Source organism: Dermochelys coriacea, chromosome 8 (genome assembly GCF_009764565.3).
Source record: "Dermochelys coriacea isolate rDerCor1 chromosome 8, rDerCor1.pri.v4, whole genome shotgun sequence".
NCBI lineage: Eukaryota > Metazoa > Chordata > Testudines > Dermochelyidae > Dermochelys > Dermochelys coriacea.
In genome coordinates, this window is record NC_050075.1 from 10,067,652 (window position 1) to 10,092,100 (window position 24,449).

Consider the following 24,449-nt stretch of genomic DNA (forward strand, 5'->3'; position numbering starts at 1 on the left):
CCAGTATGCTCCACGCCGGACTACCTGCACCATAAAGGAGCCTCTGCAGGGTCTGGAGGCGGAAGACATGGACCTGAGTAAGCAGACATTTGAGGCCCTGCCCTCCCTCCTCCACAGGTAGATGGAGAACCCCTGCAGGGACCCAGTGCAGTCCTGACCAAAAGAACTCCAGAATCGATGTCCGCAGGTTGGTCAGGAAAGCCGGGGCCGGGACCAGGGTGTTGAGCCGGTACCAAAGCATGGACAGGACTAGTTGATTAAGCACTAACGCTCTCCCTCGAAGGGAGAGGCACCGGAGCAGTCCTGTCCATTTCCGCAGCCGCTCTATCACCCCGCCCTCTAAATTCTGCCAGTTCTCCGGCGGAGAGGGATGCGTGGCAGAAAGGTAAACGCCCAGATAGAGCAGCGGACCCGTGCTCCACCGGATGGCTTGAAGCGCGGGTGGGCGGGGGCTCGCCTGCCGCCAGTCCCCTACCACCAAGCCAGAGCTCTTGACCCAGTTGACCCGCGCAGAGGAGGCTGCTGAATAGATGGCCTGGCAAGCCTCCACTCGCACCAAGTCGCCCGGGTCCTGGACCATGAGGAGCACGTCATCAGCGTACGCCGACAGGACCAGCCGCAGCTCCGGCTCCCTCAGCACCAACCCTGTCAACCTCCTTCGGAGGAGACAGAGGAAGGGCTCGATCGCCAGAGCGTAGAGCTGGCCTGAGAGGGGGCACCCCTGCCGTACTCCTCGCCCGAAGTTGACCGGTTCGGTCAGGGTCCAATTGAGTCTTACCAGACACTCTGCGGAAGCATACAGCACCCGGAGAAAGTTCACAAATCTGGGTCCGAAGCCAAACACCTGCAGAGTGCTCATTAGATACCCGTGATCCATCCTGTCGAACGCCTTCTCTTGATCTAAGGACAGGAGGGCGAACGACAGACCATCCCTACACCCAAGTTCCAATAGGTCCCGGACCAGATAGAGGTTGTCGAAGATACTGCGGCCCGGGACGGTGTAGGTCTGGTCTGGGTGGACCACGTCCGCCAGCACGGACCCTAGCCTCAGGGAGATGGCTTTTGCCACGATTTTGTAGTCTGTGCTGAGGAGCGAGACGGGACGCCAATTTCGTAAATCGCGGAGGTCCCCCTTCTTCGGCAATAAGGCCAGCACGGCTCGCCTGCACGAAAGAGGGAGGACCCCGCTCTGCAAAGACTCGGCCCAGACGGTGACTAGGTCTGGGCCCAGGACGTCCCAGAACACGCGGTAGAACTCCACGGTCAGCCCGTCCATGCCCGGAGATTTATTGGTGGGCATGCGACGGAGGGCTTCCGAGAACTCGGCCAGAGTGAGAGGCAGCTCTAGCCGGTCTCGGTCGCCCACGCTGACCGTCGGGAGCTCCTCCCACAGCACTCTGCAAGCGTTAGGATCGGTCGGCTCCGGGGAGAAAAGGCTTGCGTAGAAGGCTCTCGCCATCTCGCACATCTCCACCGGATCCGTGAGGGGGGTGCCATCCTCAGTCAGTAGGCAGATGATATGTTTCTTAGCCCCCCTCTTTTTTTCCAGGGCGTAGAAGAAGCGGGAGCCGCAATCCATCTCCCGAAGGAGACGGATGCGGGATCGAACAAAGGCACCCCGGGCCCGATGGTCCTCGAGGCTCCGGAGCTCCTCCCGCTTCTCCCGGCACGCTCCGCAGAGGGGTGGATCCTCGGGGCTGGCGGCCAGACGCCTCTCCAGCTCTAAGACCTCCCGTTCCAACTGCTCTATCGTTGCATCCCTCCGTCGGCTGGTGCCCCGGGTGTAGTCACGGCAGAAGAGCCGGGCGCGCACCTTCCCTACGTCCCACCACCGCCGTGCCGAGGGAAAGGCACGCCGCTGCCCTCGCCAGGCCAGCCAGAACTCCCGGAAGGACGCCACGAAGCCCGCATCCTCCAGCAAGCTGTTGTTAAAATGCCAATAGGCCGGCCCCGGCCTCTCCGCGCAGAGGGAGGCTGTCACGGTGGCTATGTGATGGTCCGAAAATGGGGCCGGCCGGATGCTGGAGGAGTGGGCTCGTGTAAGATGAAAGCGTGATAAATAGATGCGGTCCAACCGGGAGTGGCGCGACCGATGGGCCTCCACCCGGACAAAGGTGAACGTGGAAGTGTCATCCGGGTGGTGGTCGCGCCAGACGTCCACCAGGGAGTGGTGTTCGACTATCTCCTGGAGGACGGCGACGGCGGCCGGGCTCTTCTCGGTCCCCGAGCGGTCCCGTTCCTCAAGGGTGATGTTAAAGTCCCCTCCCAGGACCAGGCACTCCTGAGGATCCAAGGTGCCGAGGAAGGCGGATGCCTGCTGATAGAATTGCAGCCGCTCCGGGCTCGCTGCTGGGGCATAGATGTTGACGAGGTTGACTACGAGCCCCTCCATTTGGACCCGGAGGTGCAGCAGGCGACCCGGCACAGCCTCGGCGACCCCCAGCACCTCGGGCCGTAGGTCGGGGGAGAACAGGGTCGCCACTCCACCCGTATGAACTGTGAGGTGGCTAAAGTAGACCCTGTCCCCCCAATCCAGCCGCCAGCTGTCTTCGGCGGTCGGATCCGTATGGGTCTCCTGCAGGAAAACCACAGAGTACCTTCCCTCTCGAAGGAAGGAGAGCACCTGGGACCTGCGGAGACCCATCTTACAGCCACGGGTGTTCAATGTTGCGATGGTAAAGGGTGCCATGAGGAGGGCTGGGGGGGATCCTCGCCGGCAGGGATGCTCGTGGCTCCCGGCGGGCCGCGTAGCAGTCCGTGACCCACCCCGTAGGTGAGTAAGGAGTCACGGAAGTGGCGGACCCGCTGGTAGGCCGCGGCGCCCTGTCTCCCGGTCCTTTTCCCCTCCCCCATGAGGGCCCTTGCGGCCCGGAGGATTTGATTAAAGTCCCCCCATCGCTGGAGGGCAAGCTGGACTTTGTTGCGGGAGCCACGGACGTCTTCTAGGAACTCCCGCAACTCCTCTCGCAGCGCATGGGGGGCTGGGGTTATGGTCTGGTTGCTTCCCGATGGGGCCCTTGGTACAGCCCCCTGGCCCAGCGGGACGGGCAGACAGGGTGCGGACCCCCGACGGGGCTCTTGATGGGTTGACCTGAATGCTGGGGCGATAGGGGGCGGCGGAGGGAGGATAGCAGCCCCTGGTGGGTCGGGACGGGCAAACACAAAGGCCATTCCCTGGGAGTCATCTGTTGGAAAGGGGAAGGAGACTGTCCCAGGGGTGGCAATAATATCTCGGGAGGTGGGCGGGAGAAGGGCAGGGGCAGCGGTAGAGGTGAGAGTCTGGGTCGAGAGAGGGCTCTCACCGATGCCGGGCGCAAGCTGTCTGGTGGATTTGGCAGCCACGGCATCAGGAGGTGGACTTTCTTCTGTAGGGTCCTCTCCCGGAAAGGAGGTCGAATGCTCCTCACCAGCGAGGGATGCCCCTGGTGACTCAGGTTTCAGCCGCGTGGCACTGGCCGTCGCCTCAACTGGCTCGGTGGCTCTCAGCAGGGTGCCTTCTGCAGCCGGGTTGATGGAGGAGTCCAGGGGCTCCTCGGAGGTGGGAGCAGAAGCAACGGTTAGGGGGAGGGAGTATGGGGAAAGGGGGGCTGGAAAGAAGTCGCCCAGATCGAGGCCCGCTGGCATAGGATCGTCCTCCCCCTGGGTGACCGGGGTCAGACCCAGGGCCTCGATCTCCTCATATATAGAGGGGAAATTATTTTCCGCTACCCCAGGATTCTCCCCGCCGGCACCTGACGCGATGGTTACTTTGGGGCACACTGGGGTTTCAGATGGTGCCTCGGGGGTCTTGGAGGGGAGGGACTCCCGTGGAGGGGAGATACCGCCTTCCAGTGCTGCCACGTCTTCCCCAGCCGGCTCTGGTGGGTGGAACACACCCGTGGGTAGAGCGGAAGGCTCGGCATCGGTGCCCCCCTTCCTGGTTTTCCGGGGGGTCTCCGCATCAGATGGGAGGAGCGGAGCTCGAGCCTTCCGCTTGCCCCGCTTCCCTTGGACTAGGGCCCAGCCCTCCATGGCATCATCCGGGGGCTGGCTAGCAGGGGTTGTGTCAGGGGGCAGAGGCCATGGCTCAGGGACTCGAGGGGGTAACGGTGGGGCAGCACAAGGGAGGGAAGATTCCCCTTGGGGCGGGCCCTCTCCCATGCTTGGCGCTGTCCCTGCCGCACCCTCCTCCACAGGCCCCGCCAGATTGCAAGCAGCGGGGGCGGGGGTCTCCCGCTCGTCTGGGCATAGTGGGGGAGGTACCCCTTGGGCCCGAGCGGGAGCAATGGTGGATTGTGAAGGAGGAGGGGCGGTTTCAGGTGCCGGGCAGCCAGGGGCGTCGGCGATGACGGGGCCGGTGCCCTGCCGGGGCTCGGGGGTCCTGGATGGCCCTTCTTCCCGGGCCAGGGGGCAGTCCCTCCGGACGTGCCCCATCGCCCGGCAGAGGTAGCACCGGGCCTCCCCGGTGGAATAATGCACCCTGTAACGGGCCCCCTGGTAGGGGACTAGGAAGGACCCCTCCAGTGCCTCTCCGTCGCGCGCCGCCGGCAGCAGTTGAAGCTGCACTTGCCGGCGGAAGGAGAGGACGTGACGGAGGGCGGGGTCTTTGCAGCCCAACGGGAGGGGGCTGATGACAGAGATGGGCTTTCCCAAGGTAGAAAGGGTGGGTAACAGGGCTGCATTGGGGAGAAAGGGAGGGACGGAGGTCAGGACCAGGCGGACGCCCAGATCCTCTAGCGGCTCTAAGGGGACGAACACGCCCCCCACCGCCAGGCCCTTCTCCACCGCCTCCTGGGCGGCGGCCTCCGATGCTAGGAAGAAGACGACCTTGCCATACATTTTGGAGGCCGCCACAATGGCCGTGGGCCCCACCACCCTCGCCAACGCCCGCACATAGGTCTCCACGTGGGGTGAGGCGGGCACCAGGAGGCAACGGACACCGTGCTTCCTGGTCATGGTGGGAAAGGGGCCCCGGCCGCTATAGATGGTAGCGGAGGCGGTGGGCTGGAGAAATGATGTAGCGGCAGGCGGGGGGGCTGCCGCCACCTGGGCGTATGCTCTGGGGGCCGGGGGAGGGACACCTGCAGAGCTGGTGGAGGGAACAGCGGGGAGGGGCGCCCCAGCTGGAGATGGGGCCGGGGCATTGGGGGCAGCCCCTGCCATGGAGGGCCTGGTCTTTTTAGCGGGGCCCTTCCCCTTCTTCTTCCCCTGGCCCTTCCCGCCGGCTGGGAGGACTCCCCCCAAATCTGAGGGGGTGAGAGACGTGGCAGCAGTGGAGGTCACCCCGGTGCCCGTCGCTGCTGGTGCCCCAGCGGGGGCGATGGCAGATGGTTTGGCAGCGGACGTAGAAGCTTGGGGGGGTGACAGAGGGGCAGGCTGGGGAGGGGGAGCTCGGGCTACTGGAGAGGTCTCACCCGTCTCATCCCCCGCCATCATGAGCAAGGAGGAAAGGGAGGACATCAAAAGGAGGAGGGGAAGCAGGTCGACCACTCCTCCCCGCTAGGCTGCAGGCAGGGGAGGAGGGCGCTAAAAGGGGTGGGCTGGACGGGGGGCAATCAGGGGTTAGGGTCAGTCACCGACACAAGGTGGAAATTCCGGCTCCTCTTGGTGCACTATGTGGGGGGGGGATTCAACAACATTGAAGGTGCAGTGAAGAGGGTTGCAACTGAAATGGGGAGTTGCACAAGCGCATGGGAGGGGGCATGGGCACACGGAGCGAGGGGCTAAGCGGTCTGGGGGTAGAACAGGGAAACCAAGGGGCTAGCTTCAGAGGCTGGGGCGGGGCAAACAAACAAAGGCTGCAGAAGGAAATGGGCGGGGCAGGCAAACAAACTGAAGCTAGTAAGGGGGGCTGGAGCAAAAGAGGAGGCAAAGCAAGTGGCAAATGGGGCAGGTAGTAAAGGGCAAAGCTGGGGGGTAGGCAGTCCAGGGGGGGGCACATGTGCCCATGTGCACTTGCACAAGTCTTTTTTTGGCTTGCTGCTGCTTCTGGCCCAAAGGGTGGAAATAGGGCGTGGCAAGCCAAGCAAGCAGCTGAGTCCAGAGGCAGGAGCTGAGGCAGATGGTATACAGCCAGTGGGGGTGGTGGAGGGGGCAGCGGTGGTGGTAATAGTGGTGGGGGTTGGGGGGGACACACAGATGGATCGGGGGGCAGCTCCACGCCACACCCCCCGTGTCCCTACAAACACAGTCAAAACCCCCACCACAAGAGCACAGTTTGAAAATTACTCAGTCTTAGGGCCCCCTCCACGGTGGTCTGCAAAGTCTCTAGGTGCTGCCCCACTGGCAGATGATCCTCTTCTTCTCCTCCTCAGGCTTCAGCAGCTCCAGGCAGCAGACTCCACAGCAGCAGCAGCTCCAAGAACTCCAGGTGGTGATCCAGGCAGGCAGAGAGGACCCCTCTCAGGTGGTGGTGGTGGTGGTGGTGTCCACAACAGCAGTGGCTGGGGTCCCTCACTCCCCCTCTCTGGGGAGTGGGCTAGCAGCCCCCCCCCCAGGGCTGCAGTTGGAGCAGTAGCAGTACCCAAGAGTGGGGGGTCCAGTAGTCAAGTAGCAGAGAATGGGGGGTGTCTGGCCCAGCCAGGGGAGCAGCTGGAGCAGCAGGGAGAGCTTAGGGCCTCGTAGCAGCAGGAGTAGCAGCTTCCCACCTCCTTCCACGCTAGAAAGCTATGGGAGAGCAGTGGGAGGGAGAGAGAGAGATTCGCTCCAGGCTAAACAAATCCCTGGTACCAGGATAAGTGAAATGGAAGCTGCTCCAGGTCAATTAAGACACCTGGGGCCAATTAAGAACTTTCCAGAAGGCAGGGAGAAGGCTAGGTTGATTGGGACAGCTGAAGCCAATCAGGGGCTGGCTGAAACTAGTTAAAAGCCTCCCAGTCAGTCAGGTGGGTGGGCATGTCAGGAGCTGTGGGAGGAAGTTGTGCTGTTGGAGAGGCTGAGTAGTACACACCAGATCAGGCACAAGGAAGGAGACCCTGAGGTAAGGGTGAGGTGGAGCTTGAGGAAGTGAGGGCTTCTGTGGGGGGAAGTAGCCCAGGGAATTGTACATGTCGTCATATTTCTAAAAGGTCAGCTACCATAGCTGATACTATTGGGTCCCTAGGCTGGAGCCCGGAGTAGAGGGTGGGCCCGGGCTTCCTCCCCCCCACCTTTGCCCCCTGTTTAATCACTGAGACTGGGAGACAACAGAGACTGTGCAAGGAAGGATAACTTCTCCTCACCTCCCCCGCTGGCTTACGATGAAAATGGCTCAGTAGACTGTGACCCTTGTCTCTAGAGAAAGAAGGGTTACGTGGAGGGTCACAGTGAGCCTCTGAGGCTAGCGAAATCCGCCAGGAAACGCGGGATCCACGGAGGCAAGGACAGAGCTTTGTCACAATACATACATACTGACTTCATTTCCCATATGGCTATACCCCCCCGATAATGTCAACTAGAGAAGACCTACAGATTGCTCTCTCCGTGCCTTTCTGGGTGGGGAAGAATCTAGGTAGTTATTGAACTAATCTAATGTGTTCTTACCGCTGTGACCAGTTCACTGGCATGCCCATTGTCAACCAGAATTTGGCCCCAGGAAGCAGCAGTCAGAAAAGCAATTGTGTAGATCATGCAAGCCCTAAAGTTAATGCTTTGTATGTGGAGTTAAAAAGTTTGAAAGACAAGCAAAACAATAGTCTAGACTACAGAATACATACATCCTATCAAACTGGATTTATCAAGATAAGGTTTATTAGAATTTTTTCTGTTGTCTGAATGAAATTGTAAGCATAAAATGTCACTGAAGATTTATTAATCCGATACTATATCTGATAAGGGCAACGAAGAGGTCATATAGGGAGCAGATTATTAGAAGACAGGTGTGTGTGTCTGTGAAAGACAATGAAAAACCATATGAATTTATCAGTGAGTATTCTGTAAAAAAAATAATTCAGACCACATAAAGCAATACTGAAATTATGCATTGTATTACACAATCTCACTAGTTAAAATGTTTCATCTAAGTTTGATCACTGCAGAGAAAAAATACTGATGCCTTCCAAAAGAGGGAGTAAAGCTGAGTTTCCAAAATCTTAGCTGGAGAATGATGCCTCATTGTTCTAGAAAGAAGATAAATCTTTCCAGAGCAGACATTAAATGTGTGATACTAAGTTTACTTTATGTTGTTGAAGGAATTTTCAGACAAATAAAAACTGCAGCAATATGAGTATTGCTAAACAGAGCAGTCTGAGTACAAGTTATTCTGGTTTTATGTGGCAAATCCGATCGTCTCTATGGAAGGAAAACTCCCACTGATTTCAAATTGAGTTTTGCCTGCATAAAGGAAAGTACTGCAGGATTTGGTCTTTTGTGTGAAGCTGAATAAGCACGTGTGTGTGTGTGTGTGTGGGGGGGTACCTATACGTATGCAAGTTATAGTTATATGCACGAGGACCTCAATTCTGCTCAACTTCAAGCCTCTGAATAGTCTAATTGGAGTTAATGGGAATGCTCCAGAGCAGTGAAGCATGTGGTTAACTTTCTGCAGGACCAGAGTCTTAGTGTGAAACTCACCCTGGTGCCTAGCACCCACACAAGGCTCTCTGCAGCGCATAAACTCTTAATGTGAGGCTTCTGTTACAGGGAAGCCCTAATGCTGGCCCTCTGCACCATCTTTTCAGCGGCTTAGTGTGAAAATAGGTGGCAGCAGTCCAGAGCCTAGTTCCTACTAGCCAGGTGTCTGCACAACAACCAGCACCTTTGTTAGCAATCTCAGCAGAAATGCCAGAGGATGGAAAGACCACAGAGGCCTTCTTTACCCTATACTTTTGTTCTTAACATTTCCCATTGTTACTATCACCGGTGCAGCTCCACAGTGGGAAACAATATTATAGACAGGATGCCACCTATGTTGGTCTTTTAAGCACTACGTCCTCTAATCCTCTAAAGAGGATTAGACAACAGTGTAATTAAAATGCTAATGGACACCTGCAGCCCTGCTGTTGCTTCCCCATGCGGAGCTGCACTGTTGTGAAAAAAAAAGTCCAGTGGGGTCACAGCCAGAAAGAAAGCTCCTTTTGCTCAGTCTCTCCTGAAGAGGACTGAAGCACATTGGCAGGGTAGTTGTGAGAAGCTTGTACTGCCGCAGCTGCCCTGCCATCCATTTCATAGATAGGACTTGAGCTCCTTTTGTAAGAACTAATTCTCTTCACGCTGGACCATTCCTATATGGTTCACGATTGCTGAGGTGGGGGGAATTAGCCCATGAAACTTGCAGATGTCCTCAGATCTATGCATGGATCTCATGGCAGCAGCCAGCGGGAAGAACCATTCATGTGGGGACCCTTACCTTTAAGTTTCTCTATACAATAATTCAGCATCAGTCAGCTACTGTACTGTAACTGTCGCAATGTCAACCAGCCAATCTCTCAAATACCTTGTCTGTACATCTTTGGGCCTCCTTACTGAATCTATCACATAACCCATTCAGCCACTACTACTAGTTTTGTAAGGAAAAAGGCTGCCTTGAGAGAACAATAAAGTCTCATATATTATCTTTTACTATAAGAATATCATCAGACCAACTGCCTCCCAAGTGAGCCCTTGTGGCCTGATATCCCAGTCCTGCCTCAGTTTCCCCACTTTTCAAGGCTATCTCAATCAAACTATCAAACAAATCTTCTCTGGGGAAGCACACCCCTCTTTGGGGCTGGATTTATTAACATAAAATTATTTCCAAAACAAAGTTCTCAAAAATCCTTATCAAGGCCATACTCCCTGTCAATTCCCTGCTTGGTATCTCCCAGGCCTTCTCCACCTGGAGCCCTTTTCCCTGTAGACTCAGGGCTCCCTGCTGGAGACTACTCACTCCCAGTAAACTCTGTACTGTCTCCCTGAGCATCCCCATCTCTGAAGCTTCCTGCTACTCTTTATAGGAGAATCCGTTTCTCTATACCCAGTTGGTTCTACTAATTAAATCTCACATCCCATCCCAGGTGTGACATGTAAAACTAATTGTATGGGGCTGACCAGCACCAGGCCTCTGGCCATTTAAGGGCAAGCCACCCCATCATATGATTCGAGGAATTTACTTTATGCCTTTAGTATTTTCCACTCAAAATAAATAATTGTTAATAATGATTAGCTAGGGCACAAGTATTCTATGACACAGTCTATAAAATGGGTACCAGTTTCACTGTGGTTAAGATGTTTGAGAGTTCAGTAAGAAAGCATTTTAAGTTTAGAAAATGATTTGTCATACACTTTCTAGCTGACAACATGACTTTCTTAAAGCTTCCTGAAACAAGTGGTAGAAACAAAATATTTCAAGGTGTCTGAAGAACAAAGCTGTCCCAGTAAATCACTTAACATTGCGTTCAACAGCTGAACTCACCAGTCTTCTCAGCCTTGTGTTTTGGGCTTTCTTGTCCTGGAAGGCACGGGCAGGGCCCCTCACATCGTGCTGCGATAGTTTTGTCAGAAGTACAAGCATGAAACTCCAACTTGCACTGTAATTGCAAGAAAACAGGAATGTACTTTGGTTTAGGACAAACTGTTCAAGCAGCAGCTATGGGCAAACGAGAAATCACACTTAGCCATACTAATATTTGACAGATTAAAAAAATTAATCCTTTACTAAAGGAGTTATGATTTTTAATTAATACCACCTACTACTTATGTAGTGCTTGTCATCAGTAGATCTAAAAGTATTTTTCAAAGTATCATTATTCCTATTTAACAGATGAGGAAACTGAGGCATGAGGTGACTTGCCCAGGGTCACTCACCAGTCCAGTGGCGGAGCTCATAATAGACCCCACATCTTCTAAGTTCCATTCAGTGCTCTATCCACTAGACAACTCTGCCATACTTCAAATATGTAGTTCTAATTTAAAATCAAGCTAGTCTCTGCGGCCTGTTTATCACGGACTGCTACAGCTAATATCACTCATACAGTAGTACAGATCAGCGACCTGATCCTATGAGGTGCTGACTGCTCTCAACTTCCAATGAAGTTAATGGGCCTCACTGAGTCAATGGCAAAATTCCACTCCACACAATAGTGGGGCCAAAGGGATTTGAGAGCATTCAGCACTTTGCATGGGAGAGACCAACCCCTAACCAACACGAGTAGCTCTTCAATGTGCAGCCTTCCGTGGGACTCCTCATACGAGGAAGGTTTTAATCATTCATACAAAATATATCTATGGGCTAGATTCTAAGTTGCCCAAACAACTGTTTAAAAATCACTCTCCATAAAAGCAGAGTTACCACTGAACAATGTAGCGAAATCCAGAAATATAACAGGATCACTAGCTAATCAATTATTAAAAATTAAAACAGGCCCGCCTATAAGAAGGTAAGTGAATTGGGGAATGTTCCCATACTCTCAGTCCTCCTCCAACAGCCTTAGCAAATGGGCTTTGAAGCATGTCTTGAAAATCAGGAGATTCCAATCTTTAGGGGAATGGGACTTGGGAAGTTTTGGATCCAAAGGGAGGCAACTATGAAAACCTATTGTTTCATAAATGTGCTAAGAAAAAAGTGCAGGTCCATAATGTACTTACTGTTCATTACCTTTACTGTTAGAATTACATGTATTATATCAGTGATTTCCTTTTAACAAAGAGTATATTTTCAATTGTCCTCTGTGATCCAAAGATCTTTTCTCTACACAGAACATTACAGTAAGACAACACAACAATAAGAAGGGCTGATCATACAAGATGCCAGATAAGGCCTCAAATCAGTACTTAACAGTGCCATTGTTGGAAGGTGGACTAACCCACAACTAGGGTTGCCAACTTTCTAGTTGCACAAATCTGAACACCCTAGCCCCACCCATTCCCTGAGGTTCCACCCCTGCCTCACCTCTTCCCTGTGGCCCTGCCCCCTCTCACTACATTCCCCCTTTCTTGGTGGCTTGCTCTCCTCCACCCTCACTCACTTTCACTGGGCTGGGGATGCTGGCTCTGGATGAGTTTGGAGTGCAGGAGGGGGCTCCAGGCTGGGGGGTGGGGCTGAGGGATTTGAAGTGTGGCAAGGGGCTGTGGGTTGAGGCAGGGAGTCAGGGTGCAGGAGGGGGCTCCGGGTTTGGAGGGCTCAGAGCTGGGGATTGGTGTGCAGGAGAGGGTATGGGCTCTGGGCTGGGGATGAGGGGTTCAGGATGTGGGAGGGGGCTCTGGGCTGGGGCAGGGAGTTGGGGCACAGGGGGTGAGGCTGTGGATGAGGGGTTTAGGGTGTGGGAGGGGGCTCTCAGATGGGGCAAGGAGTTGAGGTGTGGGCTTACCTGGGGCAGCTCCCAGTCAGCGTTGCAGCGGGGGAGCTAAGGCAGTCTGCCTGCCTGTCCTAGCACCGTGCTGTGCATGCCCTGAAGGAGCCAGCTGGGCCGGGTTCTACGTGGTGGGGCCAGGAGGCTCACACACCACTCTCACGTGCAGGCACCGCCCACCCCCCCGCTCCCATTGGACGGTTCCTGGCCAATGGGAGTGTGGAGTCAGTGCTCGGGGCAGGAGCAGCACGCAGAGCCCTGTGGCTCCCCAACCTAGGAGCTGGACCAGCTGGCTACTTCTGGGGTGCAGTGCGGTGCCAGAACAAGTGGGGACTAGCCTGCCTTCGCGCCACAGCACTGCTGACCAGACTGAAAACCAGACACCTGGTCACCCTACTCACAACTAAAATGTTATTAATGATAAAACAACACTGATTTTTATTAGGGAGATTTTTTTTTAAAGTAGGTCAGAGTATTTAGGACCCAGCTGTAGTGACACAATATGTTTTGAAATGTGTAGACTGATTAAAAGTCTGTAATGTTACCAGTCAGAATGCAGTGGACAAATGTAGCTTCTGCAGCAAAATCCACTGAACAAAATGACAGCATCTTTTATTATGTTGGTTCAATAGAAGCAGAGCGAATGGACTAGGATATTGTTACAAGATAAATGCCTCCTACTTTGAAAATACTGTAAATATCTTCTTGCCTCTGCTTATTTTTTATTGCAAGGGCTCAGCTTTGCCCAGGCTTTAATCTAGCAGCTGGATACCATTATCCTGCGACTACATCCTATTCCGTCAACATTATCTCCCAGGCCCATTTTGAACTTCAATGCACCCTGGTGGTTGTATGCTCTGTATGATGTTCTGCCCTTCTCATTTAGAAAATGTATGGACATGGATACACATGTGGCTTAGCTTAGCTTGAGCTTTATAGTACTTATTTCATGCATGGCTATGGAGAATGGAAGTACATATTTTTCACCTTTATGAAAAAGGCATGAACACAATTGCTTAATTTATGCCGATTGTGCAAAACATACACAATAAAAAGCAGCTGAGGAGGAAAGGGGACTGCTCCCTGATTAAACGGTCCTGGAAGCGAAGGCCCTCTCTGAACAGCCTGTTCTTCATATTCAAGATGTAACTGAGAATACAGCAATAAATCTTTCAGCAGCTGAAGTTCCTGATGACTTAACCCATTACAGCTCAATTAATTACCTGTTTTATTAGCTATAATAAATGCAAATTATGTATCATAGCATTAGCAATTATAATTATATTACTTATTTATTCTTAAGATGGTAAGACCAATTTCAAACCCATTATCACAATCTGTTAAGAAAGATAGATTAGTTTCTGGAAATGTTAAGGCCAGTTTTTCATGGCTTTCCTTTCTACTGCTAAACAAGACCAAAAACCACCACCAACAAAAAACGTCAACCCAAAAACCCAATGAGGAAACTGGAATCTGATTAAAACAGAGTAATTCTATGATAAGAATAAGAATGAGGTCACTGAAGGACACAATTCTGCGAACACTTACACACTTGAGTAACTTCACACATGTGGAAAAAAGAAAAGGAGTACTTGTGGCACCTTAGAGACTAACAAATTTATTAGAGCATAAGCTTTCGTGAGCTACAGCTCACTTCATCGGATGCATTTGGTGGAAAAAACAGAGGAGAGATTTATATACACACGCACAGAGAACATGAAACAATGGGTTTATCATACACACTGTAAGGAGAGTGATCACTTAAGATAAGCCATCACCAACAGCAGGGGGGGGAAGGAGGAAAACCTTTCATGGTGACAAGCAGGTAGGCTAATTCCAGCAGTTAACAAGAATATCAGAGGAACAGTGGGGGGTGGGGTGGGAGGGAGAAATACCATGGGGAAATAGTTTTACTTTGTGTAATGACTCATCCATTCCCAGTCTCTATTCAAGCCTAAGTTATCCAGTTTGCAAATTAATTCCAATTCAGCAGTCTCTCGTTGGAGTCTGTTTTTGAAGCTTTTTTGTTGAAGTATAGCCACTCTTAGGTCTGTGATCGAGTGACCAGAGAGATTGAAGTGTTCTCCAACTGGTTTTTGAATGTTATAATTCTTGACGTCTGATTTGTGTCCATTCATTCTTTTACGTAGAGACTGTCCAGTTTGGCCAATGTACATGGCAGAGGGGCATTGCTGGCACATGATGGCATATATCACATTGGTAGATGCGCAGGTGAACGAGCCTCTGATAGTGTGGCTGATGTGATTAGGCCCTATGATGGTATCCCCTGAATAGATATGTGGACAGAGTTGGCAACGGGCTTTGTTGCAAGGATAGGTTCCTGGGTTAGTGGTTCTGTTGTGTGGTGTGTGGTTGCTGGTGAGTATTTGCTTCAGATTGGGGGGCTGTCTGTAAGCAAGGACTGGTCTGTCTCCCAAGATCTGAGAGAGCGATGGCTCGTCCTTCAGGATAGGTTGTAGATCCTTGATGATGCGTTGGAGGGGTTTTAGTTGGGGGCTGAAGGTGATGGCTAGTGGCGTTCTGTTGTTTTCTTTGTTGGGCCTGTCCTGTAGTAGGTGACTTCTGGGTACTCTTCTGGCTCTGTCAATCTGTTTCTTCACTTCAGCAGGTGGGTACTGTAGTTGTAGGAATGCATGATAGAGATCTTGTAGGTGTTTGTCTCTGTCTGAGGGGTTGGAGCAAATGCGGTTATATCGTAGCGCTTGGCTGTAGACAATGGATCGAGTGGTATGATCTGGATGAAAGCTAGAGGCATGTAGGTAGGAATAGCGGTCAGTAGGTTTCCGATATAGGGTGGTGTTTATGTGACCATCGCTTATTAGCACCGTAGTGTCCAGGAAGTGGATCTCTTGTGTGGACTGGTCCAGGCTGAGGTTGATGGTGGGATGGAAATTGTTGAAATCATGGTGGAATTCCTCAAGAGCTTCTTTTCCATGGGTCCAGATGATGAAGATGTCATCAATGTAGCGCAAGTAGAGTAGGGGCATTAGGGAACGAGAGCTGAGGAAGCGTTGTTCTAAGTCAGCCATAAAAATGTTGGCATACTGTGGGGCCATGCGGGTACCCATCGCAGTGCCGCTGATTTGAAGGTATACATTGTCCCCAAATGTGAAATAGTTATGGGTCAGGACAAAGTCACAAAGTTCTGCTACCAGGTTAGCCGTGACAGTATCGGGGATACTGTTCCTGACGGCTTGTAGTCCATCTTTGTGTGGAATGTTGGTGTAGAGGGCTTCTACATCCATAGTGGCTAGGATGGTGTTTTTAGGAAGATCACCAATGGACTGTAGTTTCCTCAGGAAATCGGTGGTGTCTCGAAGATAGCTGGGAGTGCTGGTAACGAAGGGCCTGAGGAGGGAGTCTACATAGCCAGACAATCCTGCTGTCAGGGTGCCAATGCCTGAGATGATGGGGCGTCCAGGATTTCCAGGTTTATGGATCTTGGGTAGCAGATAGAATACCCCAGGTCCTGGCTCCAGGGGTGTGTCTGTGCGGATTTGTTCTTGTGCTTTTTCAGGGAGTTTCTTGAGCAAATGCTGTAGTTTCTTTTGGTAACTCTCAGTGGGATCAGAGGGTAATGGCTTGTAGAAAGTGGTGTTGGAGAGCTGCCTAGTAGCCTCTTGTTCATACTCTGACCTATTCATGATGACGACAGCACCTCCTTTGTCAGCCTTTTTGATTATGATGTCAGAGTTGTTTCTGAGGCTGTGGATGGCACTGTGTTCTGCATGGCTGAGGTTATGGGGTAAGCGATGCTGCTTTTCCACAATTTCAGCTCGTGCACGTCGGCGGAAGCAGTCTATGTAGAAATCAGGCTGCTGTTTCGACCTTCAGGAGGAGTCCACCTAGAATCCTTCTTTTTGTAGTGTTGGCAGGAAGGTCTCTGTGGGTTAATATGTTGGTCAGAGGTGTGTTGGAAATATTCCTTGAGTCTGAGACGTCGAAAATAGGATTCTAGGTCACCACAGAACTGTATCATGTTCGTGGGGGTGGAGGGGCAAAAGGAGAGGCCCCGAGATAGGACAGATTCTTCCGCTGGGCTAAGAGTATAGTTGGATAGATTAACAATATTGCTGGGTGGGTTACGGGAACCATTGTTGTGGCCCCTTGTGGCATATAGTAGTTTAGATAGCTTAGTGTCCTTTTTCTTTTGTAGAGAATCAAAGTGTATTTTGTAAATGGCTTGTCTAGTTTTTGTAAAGTCCAGCCACGAGGAAGTTTGTGTGGAAGGTTGGTTCTTTATGAGAGTATCCAGTTTTGAGAGCTCATTCTTAATCTTTCCCTGTTTGCTGTAGAGGATGTTGATCAGGTGGTTCCGCAGTTTCCTTGAGAGTGTGTGGCACAAGCTGTCAGCATAGTCTGTGTGGTATGTAGATTGTAATGGATTTTTTACCTTCAGTCCTTTCGGTATGATGTCCATCTGTTTGCATTTGGAGAGGAAGATGATGTCTGTCTGTATCTGTGCGAGTTTTTTCATGAAGTTGACAGATTTCCACTCTATACGGCTAAATTCAGTGCCTTGCATAATCACAGGTTTCAGAGTAGCAGCCGTGTTAGTCTGTATTCGCAAAAAGAAAAGGAGTACTTGTGCAATCCCATTCTCACGCTACTCATGAAACTAGCTACACACGTTTTATGGGACTGGGGCCTGAGAATGGCCCAATTCTAAATATTAAGTTAGACTGATGCCAAATACAGAATAGGGTCATTCAGGACACAAATATGCCAGTCTCTCTAATCATTTTCAGTTCCCTAAAAAATCTCCAAGGAGATTGTTTATTTTCCCTAGGGTGTCCTGTTGCCTTAATCATAGAATCATAGGACTGGAAGGGACCTCGAGAGGTCATCTAGACAAGTCCCCGCATTCATGGCAGGACTAAGTATTATCTAGATCATTTTTTTCTTGTTTTTTTTTTAAATTGAGGTTCATTACACACAACGCCTCCCCCCTTCCTGTATTGCTTCGTATCTCCTTGTCTGATCATTGAGCTCTGTGAATTCCTTTTGAACCAATGCTTTTATAACTCAGCAGCAAATCCAGAGCTGTAATATACTGGGGTTCTATAATACTTTGTTTGAAATGACAGTACACTGTAATGCTTCGTCTCTGTCCAAATAATTAAGAGCTCAGTCCTGTAACCTGTCCTCATCTGTAGTCCAGTTGAAGTTGATTGAACTACTGACCTGAGTGTTAGACCTTAGTATTTTTTAGAAGCACTTTTAAAGATTTTCCTGAACACAACATTAAAGGATTGGAAAATAGAATTAGTTGGACTGAATACTAGATCCTGTCAATGTCATTCATGGGAGGATAAAGATGTGTGTGGGATATCTTTTTATTAACATGTTCAGAGATGACTTCGGTGACTTTTCTTTGGACAGGTATGTACAAGCTTGGTGTATAGTACTCAATAATAAAAATAAAAAAATCAAAAATGATTACATAGAATCATAGGACTGGAAGGGACCTCAAGAAGTCATCTAGTCCAGTCCCCTACGCTCATGGTAAGACTAAGTATTATCTAGACCATCCCTGCCAGGTGTTTGTCTAACCTGCTCTTAAAAATCTCCAATGTTGGAGATTCCACAACCTCTCTAGGCAATTTATTCCAGTGCTTAACCACCCTGACAGGAAGTTTTTCCTCATGTCCAACCTAAACCTCCCTGTTCCAATTTAAGAGCATTGTTTCTTGTCCTATCCTAAGAGATTAATGAGAACAATTTTTCTCCCTCCTCCTTGTAACAACCTTTTATTGTAACAACCTGTTAACTTTGAAAACTGTTATGTCCCCTCTCAGGCTTCTCTTTTCCAATTTTTTCAATCTTCCCTCATAGGTCATGTTTTCTAGACCTTTAATCATTTTTGTTGCTCTTCTCTGGACTTCCTCCAATTTGTCCACATCCTTCCTGAAATGTGGCGCCTAGAACGGGACACAATACTCCAGTCGAGGCCATATTAGCATGGAGTAGAGCAGAAGAATTACTTCTCGGGTCTTGCTTACAACACTTCTGCTAATACATCCCAGAATGATTTTTTTTTTTGCAGCAGTGTTACACTGTTGACTTGTATTTAGCTTGTGGTCCACTATGATCCCCAGATCTCTTTCCGCAGTACTCCTTCCAAGGTAGTAATTTCCCATTTTTTAGGTCTGCAACTGATTGTTCTTTCCTAAATGGAGTATTTTTCATTTGTCCTTATTGAATTTCATTCTATTTACTTCAGACCATTTCTCCAGTTGTTCAGATCATTTTGATTTTTAATCCTATCCTCCAAAGCACTTGCAAACCTTCCCAGCTTGATATCGTCCACAAACTTTATAAGTGTACACTCTATGCCATTACCTAAATCACTGATGAAGATATTTAACAGGACCAGACCAAGAACTGATCCCTGCTTGCTCAGCTGTGAACCACTGATAATTAATTTCTGGGAATGGTTTTCCAACCAGTTGTGTACCTACCTTAGAGTAGCTCCATCTAGGTTGTATTTCCCTAGTTTGTTTATGAGAAGGTCATGCGAGACAGTATCAAAAGCCCTACTAAAGTCAAGATATACCACATCTACCACTTCCTCCCTACCCACAAGGCTTGTTACCCTGTCAAAGAAAGCTATACGGTTGGTTTGACATGATAATCAAAAGACCACAACCTTATTCCACATATAGGAACTGTTGGTTTTTAATTACATTACCTGCATCAAAACAGGTGGAGATCAGAGCAAGACAGGTCACAGAGGATTTCAGATGGAGGAATAATAAGGCTGCAGTCTTCGCCACTATCAGGTCTGCATTTCAGGAGCACAAGAAATGTCCTCCCCAAGCCACAGAGCTGAATCATTAGTTCAATAGAGAAAAATAAATCCCCTTCTTCCTCTTGCCTTCTCCTCATACAGCAAATAAAGAAAAACAAAATTCTCAATACATAGCAGGGGGTATTACTGAGGGTCTGATTCATAGATTTTTTTTAAGGCTAGAATGGCCATTTACTCTGGTCTCTGCATAACACAGGCCAGAGAACCTCACCCAGTAATTTCTCAAGTGATTCTACCACTCCTTACTCATGTTGAGGCTAGTCCTATTGCTTTAAAGGCACTGTTTTAGACGAGCAAAAATTGGGCCCTGCATTTGCCTGAAGTTCTTCTATGTTTTCTCTTGCTATCTGTTGTAATTTTCCTCTGGTGTAGCTCACTAATCGTGCATGATACTTGTGTTTTTTGTTAGCTTCATGAATTGAGCTGCATTTGTCTAGAATGATCCCTAAGGACCAGATAAATGTTTCTAAATTGTTTTATTGCAAATGGAAATCAGCTCTGTTTTTTGTTGCTAAATGTATATTGATATCAATAAATTATATGAGGGGAGGAAAATGGAGGAACTTATTCACAGAAAATTCACAAATTAATTTATTCACTCAGTTATGCGAAATTATTGCAAAAGTGTATTTTGGCTAAAGCTTCCCCTGAGAATTTGCTACCCTACTTGCATGATGATTCTATTTTTATTGTCAGCAAACTTCCAGCAATGTGTTTTGCATAACATTCATATTTTGCAGGGGAAAATAAAACAGCTGCATAAAATTTATTCTGTTGTTTTATCCTTGCTGTTGTTTTCAGGTCTCCAACCTGCCACCTCCTACTAGGAGAAGCCACCAGACACTTCCTTGGAATGTAACTCAAGTAGAATGTCTCTATCTCTCTTTAATTTGGCTTTGGACTTTTGGAGTCCAGATTCTGGTCTCATTTATACCTCGGTAACACTAATGAAATCAGGAGTTCCCCAGATCTCATTAATGCTGGTGTAAATCCGACTAGCTGTATTGTATTCAGTGGTGTTACTCTGGATTTACCTGGGTGTAATGAGATCAGAATCTGATCACAGAAGCAAGTTTCAGTGGAGTACAGCAGTAAGGGAGAGTTGATGGGTCAGTTGTACACTCTGCTGTTGATATTTTAGATGCCTTGGAATGTGTATTATGTGACTGATATGTGGCATTTTGTGTTATATAATGAATCAATACCAACCAGCCTCTCGGGAGGGCCTTTTAAAACAATTTTCTAAATATAACACTGTCAAAGGGAAAATATTCACTTTGAAACTTCACATGCTTATGCCACAAATTGAAATATGCATTCTATATGAGAGCATATGAATAAGTGGATGTTTTTGGTGTATTAAACAGAGATAATACACATCAACAGAGAAAGTTGCCATAAAGCCCCCACCTTCAAAGTCCTGATGCAGAGTTTGAATCTAAGATTAAATTTTACAGGACATTAAATGACATTAAAAAAAAGCTGAAATGCTCAAAGCTTACTAACAACATGCCTCAAGCCTAGAATACCCGCCATTCTTATTTAACATCTTGCAGCTTCTTTCATTCCCACAGAGAATTATTTTAACACACTGTTTTACGGAACATCTTTTGTTCGCTCACAATGTGTCTCTTCTAAACTTCAGATATAAGGAAGAAAATAATGAGCTTTTCTTATTTATCTTTTCATACTGCCTCTCAAAGACAAAAGCCGAAACTTTTTGAAATTATAGCGTAGATATTTTTCATCTAGAATTTCTTTATATCAGTGTTTTTCTTCTTCCCTATCTGTCTTAGCAGATAATTAGAATCCATTGGAATTCAGATACTGCTTTAATGCGTGTAAATAAACAACTCTTTCTTAAAGGGGTATCTGTTCTTACTTCTATAGCGATTGTTCTGTCAGCATTTCCATTATAAACCCCTATATCTGATGTCTCCAGCTTGATTGCTGAAGAAAAAATAAAGTTGCTATAGGCTGTGTTAGGAATATGACTCAGCTCAAAAGCCAAAGATTTTATTTAAAACAAAAAAAGAAATAAAAAATATTGGCACAACAGAAATCAGTTGAGTTATTTTTTTAAAATTCCCAAGAGTGGAAACGAATATTACTGTTGCTTTTAAAAACGTTTTCCCCTCCCTGGCTCCCATCTGACATGTACTTTGAAAGCAATATGTTTTTAATTGGGATTTTGCTAACCTTTAGGACTTAGGCTCTGATTCTTCAAACACAAACCCATTGAGGTTACGCATGGTAGTAAAGTTAAGAATGTGCCTGAGTGCTTGTTGAATCCAAGCCCTGATGGGAAAAAGTGGGCCGAACTCTGCTCTCAGCACCACAGATTTCAGTCAAGTTAATCTGATCTACATAACTATTACAGAACAGAAAGTGGTCCAGGTGCCCTCATGCCACCAATATCGTATCACTGTTTCCTTGTGCTCCCATATCCACCTCTGTGTTCACCTGTTGTCTCTTCTCTTACACTTACACTGCAAGGTTTTTGGGGCAGGGACTGTCTTTTTGTTCTGTGTTTGTACAGCATCCAGCACAATGGGGTCCTGCTCCATGACTGGGGCTCCTAGATGGTATGGAAATGGAAATGATAATAAAAGGGAGACTGGTAAAAAGCCATTTCTCTGGTGTATAAAAATGGCTCCCCCACACAAACACACTCCAATTTTCCCCTTCAACAATCACATAAGGATTTTTTGAAAAATCACAATGCTCATGACGAGCTCTGTTCTCCTGGTGACCATGCATAGTTCCTGTTAATATCCATTATAGTCAAACCTGTTGTCAGGGTTCCCTCCCCACTCTGAACTCTGGGGTACAGATGTGGGGACCTGCATGAAAGACCCCCCTAAGCTTATTTCTATCAGCTTAGGTTAAAAACTTCCCCAAGGCACATATCCTTCCTTGTCCTTGGATGGGTACTGCTGCCACAACAAGCGAGTCAGACAAAGATTCAGGAAAAGGACCACTTGGAGTTCCTGTTTCCCTAAAATATCCCCCCAAGTCGCTTCACCCCCTTTCCTGGGGAGGCTTGAGAATAATCTACCAACAAAACAGGTAAACCAGGTGAGCGCAGACCAGCCCCTTGGGTTTTTAGAACACTAAAAACCAATCAGATTCTTAAAAAACGGAACTTTATTATAAAGAAAAAAAAGTAAAAGAAACACCTCTGTAAAATCAGGATGGAAGGTAATTTTACAGGGTAATAAGATTTAAAACAGAGGATTCCCCTCTAGGCAAAACTTCAAAGTTACAAAAAACGGATAAACCTCCCTCTTAGCACAGGGAAAATTCACAAGCTAAAACAAAAGATACTCTTATGCATTTCCTTGCTATTACTTACTATGTACGTTTAGATGTATCATTCAGTAGGAGCTAGATTACTTGCTTGGTGTCTCTCTTTGTCTCTGGAAAGAACACCCAAGCCCAAAACGAAAACCTTCCCCCACAGATTTGAAAGTATCTTTTCCCTTTATTGGTCCTTTTGGTCAGGTGCCAACCAGGTTATCTGAGCTTCTTAGCCCTTTACAGGTAAAGGAGGGAATTTATGCTACCCTTAGCTGTAGGTTTATGACACCTGTAGAATAGTGATGGAATAGGCACATCACTATTAATACATGCAATCGATTGTATAAACGTGTTTTTGAAAAGCTGGGCTTTTTGAAATGTGTATTATTTGCAGCTTTGATGTTACAGCTGATTGGGTCAGAAATCCCATTTTTATTAGTGATTAAACATAGATTGACATGAAAGACCATTATTGTGTGTTGGGGCTGGGTAAACAAGTCCACATTTTAAAAAGCCCCACTCACTGCATATTTACACAACAGACGAGAGAGTATTAACCCACTAGGAAAAGAGAACAGGTTTCTAAGGGGCTCAAATTAAAATTGGCTGAATACATATTTATGACCCCAAACAAAGGGCTTCATGCAGCAATGTTCTGAGCACATTCATATACCGAGAACAGCTCCGCATTTTGCAGCTGTGTACTCTGCAATCCTGCAGCCCTAATGAGTAATTTAAGAGTATGTCTACACTGCAATGTCAGACTGTGCTTGAGCCTGGGCTCAAGGCTACCCCCTCCTCCCGCCCTTGTGTCTATACTGCAATTGCGTTAACCCCAGGCTTGGACCCAGGATCCCAGGACCTTGAAGGGCTGGAGAGTCTGAGTTTGAGTTAAGCCGGTACGCAGGGTCTAAACCCTATTGCTTTGCAGTGTAGCCGCAGCCCCGCTTGACTTGGGTCATGGGAGTCATCTGGAAGTATCCCACAATTCCATGGGACGACTTCCTTAATTCTCTCTATCCCAATAATCTGCAATCCATTCTACTGAAAACAGAAGCTGCCCTCCCACCCCATCCCCTGCCAAACAGCAGCAGTTCAGGTCAGCGTTAACTCATTCTCTTCTGATCACCGATCTGCACTATCAGAGAGCCTCTTCGGTTTTCAATGGAGAATGAATCCATCAAGACTTTTGCAAAGTGAACTGTTTCCTGGTAATGTGCAGAACAGGTGGTAAAGTTTTCCCACAGTGCACAATGGGCAAGAGCAGCCAGATGGGGAGGGGGAGTGCTAGGGACTCAGATACTGCTAATTTGACTCTGGTCTGTTCACTGTGGTGTGGACACCAGAGCCCTAGGTGTAAGCAGAAAATTCTTAACCTAGGGTTACAATACAATGTAGATGCTCAAGCCCAGGGTTCCCTAACATGGGTCAGCTGATGCAAGTCCCACTAACACTGGGCTTTCACTGCAGTAAAAGGCTGCAGGACTTTATCTGAAGGGTGAAATCAACCCCTGTGCAAAGGGACAGAAAATGGCATATGAACCCTTCAACTATCACTGAAGCCCTGAGATCACATACTCAATATACCCCACCTCAAGTGTTCAAAAATGATGTTAGGCCCCCAAAATCATGAGTGGCTTAAAAATCATGGGATTTTATTTTAAAAAATATTACATTTGGGTCTGTTTATTTGACTTTCTGTTTTGGAGTTCTTGGAGGATAACATTTCCAAGCTCTGCTCTGCAAGCATAACAGCTAGACAATTTCTTTTTTCTTTTCTTTTCTTCTTAAAAAAAAGGTAAGCCTGGATTCTCACGTAATAACACGATTCCAGTGGGATTTAAGCAAAACACCAATTGTTGAGACTTCTGTGAATAAAATCGCAAGAGTCGGAAACAGGGTGGTAGCGTAGTGTTGGGAGCTGTACCTTTAAGTCGTTTAGCTTCCTACATAGGACGTCTGGGCAAGGGATGCTGCAGAAACCCATTTTGTTTTGTAGAGGTAGCGGGGAGCTGTGTCACCAGAGATGGGGGTGGGGCAAAGGGCCATTTCCCCCTTTTGAAACAATGGGGTCATGCCCCCCACTTTTGAGA

The 24,449-nt window shown here is 48.4% G+C and overlaps 1 protein-coding gene across 3 annotated transcripts in view; it reads right to left on the reverse strand.

The window, feature by feature from the left end:
* SPOCK1 (SPARC (osteonectin), cwcv and kazal like domains proteoglycan 1) overlaps nucleotides 1-24,449 on the reverse strand; it is a 513,799-nt gene that overhangs the window by 98,925 nt on the left and 390,425 nt on the right. For all 3 annotated transcript variants that reach the window (XM_038413766.2, XM_038413765.2, XM_043490486.1), the window contains one exon: nucleotides 10,349-10,463. In XM_038413766.2, coding sequence (XP_038269694.1) covers nucleotides 10,349-10,463 — 115 coding nt within the window. The remainder of the gene's footprint in view (nucleotides 1-10,348; nucleotides 10,464-24,449) is intronic.